Source organism: Penaeus vannamei, chromosome 36 (genome assembly GCF_042767895.1).
Source record: "Penaeus vannamei isolate JL-2024 chromosome 36, ASM4276789v1, whole genome shotgun sequence".
Lineage (NCBI taxonomy): Eukaryota > Metazoa > Arthropoda > Malacostraca > Decapoda > Penaeidae > Penaeus > Penaeus vannamei.
This window is the reverse complement of record NC_091584.1, coordinates 5311680-5319179: the sequence shown is the minus strand read 5'-3', so window position 1 is coordinate 5319179 and position 7500 is coordinate 5311680. Positions and strand designations below refer to the sequence as shown.

The 7500-nt window shown below is 37.9% G+C and overlaps 1 protein-coding gene across 10 annotated transcripts in view; it reads left to right on the top strand.

Annotated features, from left to right (window-relative positions):
• Positions 1–7500, top strand: part of wnd (Mitogen-activated protein kinase kinase kinase 13 wallenda) — a 156216-nt gene that overhangs the window by 135342 nt on the left and 13374 nt on the right. For 8 of the 10 annotated variants that reach the window (XM_070114658.1, XM_070114656.1, XM_070114657.1 and 5 more), the window contains one exon: positions 6530–6777. In XM_070114658.1, coding sequence (XP_069970759.1) covers positions 6530–6777 — 248 coding nt within the window. Of the gene's footprint in view, positions 1–5829; positions 6148–6529; positions 6778–7500 lie in introns of all 10 variants that reach the window. The other 2 variants (XM_070114661.1, XM_070114660.1) reach the window with 2 other exon arrangements.

The window sequence follows — 7500 nt, the reverse complement described above, 5'->3', positions numbered from 1 at the left end:
ATTTACATCGAATTTCAGATCAAGGTAAAAGGGAGAAATTATGTAACACTGACTTATTTCGCACGAGACTGCCATCGACCCCAATCGCATAAACAGATATCATGGAATTCCTCAGTCAACATTTTGGAAGACGGTAATCAAAACAAAAGGAAAAAAATGAAGGGTTTTATTTTCGCTTATTTTCCTTTTATTTACTTTTTTTTGGGGGGGAGGGGGGGAATGGACGATCTGAATATAAGATGTGTAGAGGCGTATGGTTATGATTATTGTTATTATTGTTGTTATTGTTATCATTGTTGCTATTATTGTTATTATTATTATTATATTATTATTATTATTATTATTATTATTATTATTATTATTATTATTATTATTATTATTATTATTATAATTCTTCTTCTTCTTCTTCTTCTTCTTCTTCTTCTTATTATTATTATTATTATTATTATTATTATTATTATTATTATTGTTGTTGTTGTTATTATTATTATTATTATTATTATTATTATTATTATTATTATCATTATCATTATCATTATCATTATCATTATCATTATCATTATTATTATTATTATTATTGTCTCTATTATTACTGTATTATTAAAATACAATAGATTATTGATATAACAAAATAAAGAAATACAAAATAGAAATGATGAGAACCCTTAATATGATAAATAATTGTAAATTGATAACAAAAACAAAAGAAAAAATGGAAATGAACTTAGATAACTACTGATAAATATTTATTTTTTTGCTTGGAATATATAACAAACAAAATCACAACAAGACGAAAAGGAAATAAAAGGAAATGAAAGATAACTACTGATTTTATTTATGCTTAGAGTACATATAAAAGAAAAGCAAAAGACAGAAGAAAACAATAATAAATAACTTTGATAACTACCTATAAAAAGATTCTTAGAGGTTATAACAAACACAAGCAAAAGAAAACAAAAAAGGAGAAATGAACGTAGAAACCTACCGATAAATAATATATATATCCACACTTAGAATATATATAAAAAGAAAAAGAAATAATCTTACATAATCATTAATAAAAAAGAAAAAAAATAGAATATACCTAAAAGAAAAAGAAATAAGATTACATAATCATTAATAAGAAAGAAAAAAATAGAATATACCTAAAAGAAAAAAGAAATAAGCTTACATAATCATTAATAAAAAAGAAAAAATAGAATATACCTAAAAGAAAAAGAAATAAGCTTACATAATCATTAATAAAAAATAAAAAAATAAAATATATCTAAAAGAAAAAGAAATAAGCTTACATAATCATTAATAAGAAAAAATATATATATCTAAAAGAAAAAGAAATAAACTTAATTCTTAATTAAAAAAAACATCTAAAAGAAAAAGAAATAAACTTAATTCTTAATTAAAAAAAACATCTAAAAGAAAAAGAAATAAACTTAATTTTTAATTAAAAAAAGAAAAAAAGAAAAAAAAACATCTAAAAGAAAAAGAAATAAACATAATTCTTAGTAAAAAAAAACTAAAAAAGAAGAAACAAAAACAAAATCTACCTATACACTTGAAGGTTGCACAGACGGCACAGAGTGTCATATGACAGAACGTAAATGAAAACCAATTGCCGACAAATGCCAAAAGACTATTGGATTGCTTAACACTCTGTCTGTTCGATGCAGCTGTACGTCTGGGCCAAGGACTGCGTGTGTTTTTCTTTTTCTTTTTCTTTTCTTTTTTCTTTTCTTTTCTTTTCTTTTCTTTTATTTATTTTATTTTTTATTTTATTTTATTTTATTTTATCTTTTTATTTTTTATTGGTATTATTTTTCTTTTTCTTTGTATATCTATTTTTTATTATTTATATTGTTTGTTTGTTTGGATGGGTACTTGTGGATAGAAGGAGATGGAGAGGAATTAGAGGGAATAGGAGGAGGAGGAGGAGGAGGAGGAGGAGGAGGGTGAGGAGAAGGAGGAGGAGGGAGGAGGGAGGAGGGAGGAAGAGGAGGTTGAGGAGGAGCAGGAGGAGGAGAAGACAAAGAAAAAGAAGGTAAATTAAAAATAAAATACAAAAGTAAGAAATAATGAGAAAGGAAAAAGAGAAAAAAAAACAATCATGATGCTTATCAAGATTGCGATGATTATTAAGCGTAATATTGATAAAACCCCCAAAACAACATTAGTAGAAATAAGACCGTGACGGTGGTTACAATATCGGCAAAACAAAGAAATAACAAAGAAATGAGATGATATATAACTGTTATTCAAAATGAGACTTGATGATAATGGAAGAAATTGCAATTTCACCTTATCACTTTTATTGCCATAAGTACAAACACTATAAAAAAAGAGAGAAAATCTTATATGAGACTGACAATTATGATTCTCTGTTGATAATAACATCACGGAAGGTTATTAAAGGTCAGACAAGGGGGGGAGGGGGTTAGGGGGGGCGAGGGGGGGGGGCTGGGGTTGTACCTTGTATCCCCCTGAAAGTAATGGTATAGGGGGAGTGGTGAGGGAGAGGGATGGGGGAGGAGAAGGGAGGGAGGAGGGAGAGGGATGGGGGAAGGAGAAGGAGGGAGGGAGGAAGGGATAGAGAAAGGGAGGGAGGAAGGAGAGAGAGAGGGAGAGGGATGGGAGAGGAGGAGGGAGGAGAGAGAGAGGGAGGGAGTAAGGGGTGTTGGTTGGAGGGATGGGAAGGGAGAGAGAGAAGGGGAGGGAGGAAGGGAGAGAGAGAGAGAGAAGGAGGGAGGAAGGGGAAAGAGAGGGAGGAGGGGAGGGAGGGAGGGAGAAGGGAGGGAGGGAGGGAGGGAGGGAGGGAGGGAAGAGAGGAAAGGGATAGAGAGAAAGGGGAGGGAGGAGAGGGGAGAGAGAGAGAGAGAGAGAGAGAGAGAGAGAGAGAGAGAGAGAGAGAGAGAGAGAGAGAGAGAGGGAGAGGGATGGGAGAGGAGAGAGAGAGGGAGAGATGAGGGAGGGAGGAAGGGGGTGCTTATTGGAGGGGGGGGGGAGAGAGAGGGAGGGGGGGGAGGAAGGGGAGAGAGAGAAAGGGATGGAGGAAGGAGAGGGAGAGAGGGGGAGGGAGGGAAGGGAGAGAGAGAGAGCGAGGAGAGAGAGTGAGGAAGGGGTATTATTGGAGGGAGAGAGAAGGAGGGAGGGAGGAAGGGGAGAGAGAGGAAAGGGAAGGGAGGAAGGAGAGAGAGAAAGGGAAGGAGGAAGGGGAGAGAGAGAAAGGGAGGGAGGAAGGAGAGAGATAGAGAGAGAGTTAGAGCGGCAAAGAGAGAGAGAGAGAGAGAGAGAGAGAGAGAGAGAGAGAGAGAGAGAGAGAGAGAGAGAGAGAGAGAGAAAGAAAGAAAGAAAGAGAGAGGGAGGAAGGGGTGTTATTGGAGGGAGGGTGAGGGGGAGAGAGAGAGGGAGGGAGGGGGGGAGGGGAGTAGTTCTCGCGTGTGTAGTTGTGACATAACAGCTCAAGGAATGAATGGAGAATTCCGGAAATCTTCGTCTTCTTGGAAATGATTGTAGGATCTGAGGTCGGGCTGGGTACCTTTTCTCTCTCTCTCTCTCTTCTATTTTCTATATCTCTGTCTACCCTTCTCTTTCTCTCTCTCATTTTCTTTCTTTCTCTGCTTCTCTTTCTCTCTTTTTTGCTTTCTTTCTCTTCTTCTGCTGTCTTTTTCTTTGTCTCTGTCTTCTCCCGCCCCTTTCTCTCTCTCTCTCTCTTTTTCTTTCTTTCTCTTCTTCTGCTGTCTTTCTCTTTGTCTCTGTCTTCTCCTGCCCTTTTCTCTCTCTCTCTCTCTCTCTCTTCTTTTTTCCTTTCCTTCTCTTCTGCTGTCTTTCCCTTTGTCTCTGTCTTCTCCCGCCCCTTTCTCTCTCTTCTCTTTCTATATCTCTTTCTTTCTCTTTTTCTTTCTTTCTCTTCTTCTTTCTGTCTTTTCCCTTTGTCTCTGTCTGTCTCCTGCCCCCTTACTCTCTCTCTTCTTTTTCTATATCTCTTTCTTTCTCTTTTTTTCTTTCTTTTCTCTTTCTGCTGTCTTCCCCCCCTCCTTTCTCCCTATCTCTTCTTTTTCTATATCTCTCTTCTCTCTCTCTTTTTTTCTTTCTATCTCTTTTTTCTTTCTCTCTCTTCTTCTGCTGTCTTTCTCTTTCTCTATGTCTGTCTTCTCCCTCCCTTTCTCTTTTCTATATCTCTTTCTCTCTCTTTTTTCTTTATTTCTCTTCTGTTGTCTTTCTCTTTCTATCTGTCTGTCTTCTCCCCCCCCCCCCCTTCTCTTTTTTTCTATAACTCTTTCTCTCTTTTTTTCTTTCTTTCTCTTTTTCTGTTGTCTTTCTCTCTGCCTGTCTTCTCCCGCCCCTTTCTCTCTGTCTCTCTCTCTTTCTCTCTCTGTAGTAAGCCAAGGCCCTACATTAAATGTCAGGAGAAGAGGAATAAATAAAAAAAAAAAATGGACACGGGGTTTGTTGATAGTCACGTGACTATTTTTTCGTGTTTTAATTACGTGAATTCTGTATTGCGTTTGTTCCGGTGATAGGACATGTCCATCAATCAATTTATTAATATGTTTACATCGAGAACAATAACATTCCGTCTATTCATTCCAGTAACTATCCTAAGTAATGTTATATAAACACGTAGTTCCATTAACAGCTAATATTCACCTTTTCCTATCGTGTAACTTCTCGGAAAACCGATCAATAGAGATTGACAAAAAGCCGAAGTAAAAGTCACTCCCTTACTGAAGACACGCAACCGAAACCCCGCCTTATGCAACAGTGCCACAAGGCTGGAAATACTTTTGCGTGTTAGTGGGGGCTCCGGGCGAGAGTTCTGCCTGACCTGGTGTGACCTGACGCGGGGGCTAGTAGCCATTTCCGAGAATTTCGTAGCATTGGTTGAATTATTGTTGCTATCTTCCAGGTACTAGGCTACTTGGTGAGAGATGTACGGGAGAAATTTTGCTAGGAAGGAATTTCTGTGGTGGGGCTGTTGCACTCGCGCCATGTTTTGTTTACGTGGTCTTGTCGTCTTCAAGTTCAAAAGATATGGCGAACTCCGTATAATTATCTAGGGGGGAAATATATGTAAAAAATCGGTATAATTTTACGTTTCGACTGCAAGACTAGACGAAGCAGGTGTCCTAAAATGAAACACACTTCTCGCTAAGCCACACCAACCGACCTCGACCTGAAGCCCCCCCTTCCCCCCCCTCCCAATCCACTTTCACAACGACTTTCAAGACACTCGGATCGACGGCGAATGGAGGTCCGTTATAACAGCAAAACACGGGGATTCCGAGACACACACGACGCATTCCCGGACAATACACAGAACGTTCCAGGAAGTGCGTGTTAGGTGGACCTTCTTCCAAGCCCCTCCCCCCCCCCCCCTCTCTCTCCCTTTCCCCTACCCCTTCCCTTCGGTCAAGTTCAGGGTCTCTCTTTTATCCCCCTCGCCCGCCCGCCTGTCCCTCCCTTCCCCAACTCCCTCTCGCCTCCCCCCCAAACTTCCTCAATAATTGGGCAACCTCGATCTATACTGCGCAGCTTCTACTGTGAGGAGCGGAAATGCGCTTCCCGATCGTCACTTCACTCCTTTCTTAGTTGCTAACCGGCTCATATTGCATTTTTTCATAATAAGGAAAGAAAAGGAAATAAAGAGGAAAATAGAGGGTGAATGAAAGAGAATGATAAAGTTGATGTATACGTGCAATACAATAATTTTGATGGAATTGTTCGTTTCTGGCTGTGAACGAAACTCTTTGAAAGTGAATGTGTAAATACGGTACTGGTAATGATACGACAATGCTGAGAACGCAAGTCATTCATGAATATACGCCTTTTCAGTTCCCAAAGCAAGTTCCTGTTTTCGGTTATTAATGGAATAACATAAAACCACACGAATGAAAAATAAAACTAGATTACCCTCTCAAAGGCAAGGAAAGTGAATGGCAGAAACCATACAAGAACAGATCACATGAGTTTTGGATAAATGGATTACAAGTTTTGTGATCCCTGTGAAGCTCGCCTTTTATGCCTATGGAGAGAACTTCTTGGAAAATGATCTTAGAACTTTTCTGAGTGCATTGAGAGAGAGAAAAGATTGTTGTTGGGCTTCACTACAGTGTTAAATATGGATTTCATACTACGTAGAAGAAATAAGGGGTAAGGAAGTGTTGCACATACGCCTTTTTGTGTTGTTACAGTATTTATTCGTTTTTATTTTACTGCTGTTATGAATGGTACTAATTAGTTTTAATATATCGCTATATAATGCTTTCAACAATTATATGGCTCTTCGAAGCTATACGTATAAAGAGAATATGTTCATTCTATCACACACACACACACACACACACACACACACACACACACACACACACACACACACACACACACACACACACACACACACACACACACACACACACACTAACCAAATCTTAACACAAGCCAATCATTCCCTGTCCTCGCATCCCACAACCCGACACCAGTTCGAATCGTCCCGAAAACCTAAACTAAAACCTTTTTCTTCTCTTCCTAACAGCATGTTGCGGATGGAGGAAGAACTGCACAACCTCCAACTCCACTCACAAAGATCCACGCCTCTGGAACCCCATCCTAGAACCCACCATGAAGGAGGGGAAGACAGTAGCCCAGACTCTCCTCCTGGTGGGGTTCAGATCACCTACCGGGACGGACAGAGGGTTAACTGGCTCGAAGGAATCATAGGCTGTCTCAGACCTGTGTGGACCATCATTGGCAAGGCGGCGATCAGTGAGAAGCAGCAGCAGAGTGAGTTAGATTATTTTTATTGTTATCGCTGTTGTTCGTGTTATGATTTATTATTGTTAATGCTATTTTTGTTGTTATTATAGTTATTATTATCATTATTACTATTATTATTAGTAGTAGTTGTAATAGTAGTAGTTGTAATAGTAGTAGTAGTTGTGTTAGTATTGTTAGTATTACTAATCATATTAGTATTAGTAACAGCAGCAGAAGTAGCATAATAATGATGGAATAATATCAGGAATAGTAATTAGTAATAGCAACAATATAAATAGCAACAGTCATAGCAGTAACAGTGGGAGTAGTAGCAGTAGTATTAACATTTTATCAATATTGAATAAATGGCAAAGAAAGAAAAAAAAGTTATGCATAGGAGAATGATCAATAACAGGGGGAAGGCAAAAGGCCGATGAGGGAGGAAGTTGAGGAAGTAGTAAAATAGGATTTGGAAGAAAGAAATTTAGGAAGTAAATCAAGGAAAATAACAAAACAGATAAGGGAAAGGTAATACAGATAAATGCTCAAAAAGGAGATAGGTGAGAATGAATACTGAGAAATGGGAAGGTTGTTAACCAACATAACTATAGCATAAACCAAAGACAATTTAAAAGAAAAGAAAAGAAACAAAAGAGAAAAATAGGAGATTTATTCAAATTGAAAGACAATTCCAACATTAAACTTTCACAATTTGATGTCCCTTCAATAAAAAAAAAAAAGACCCCAGAC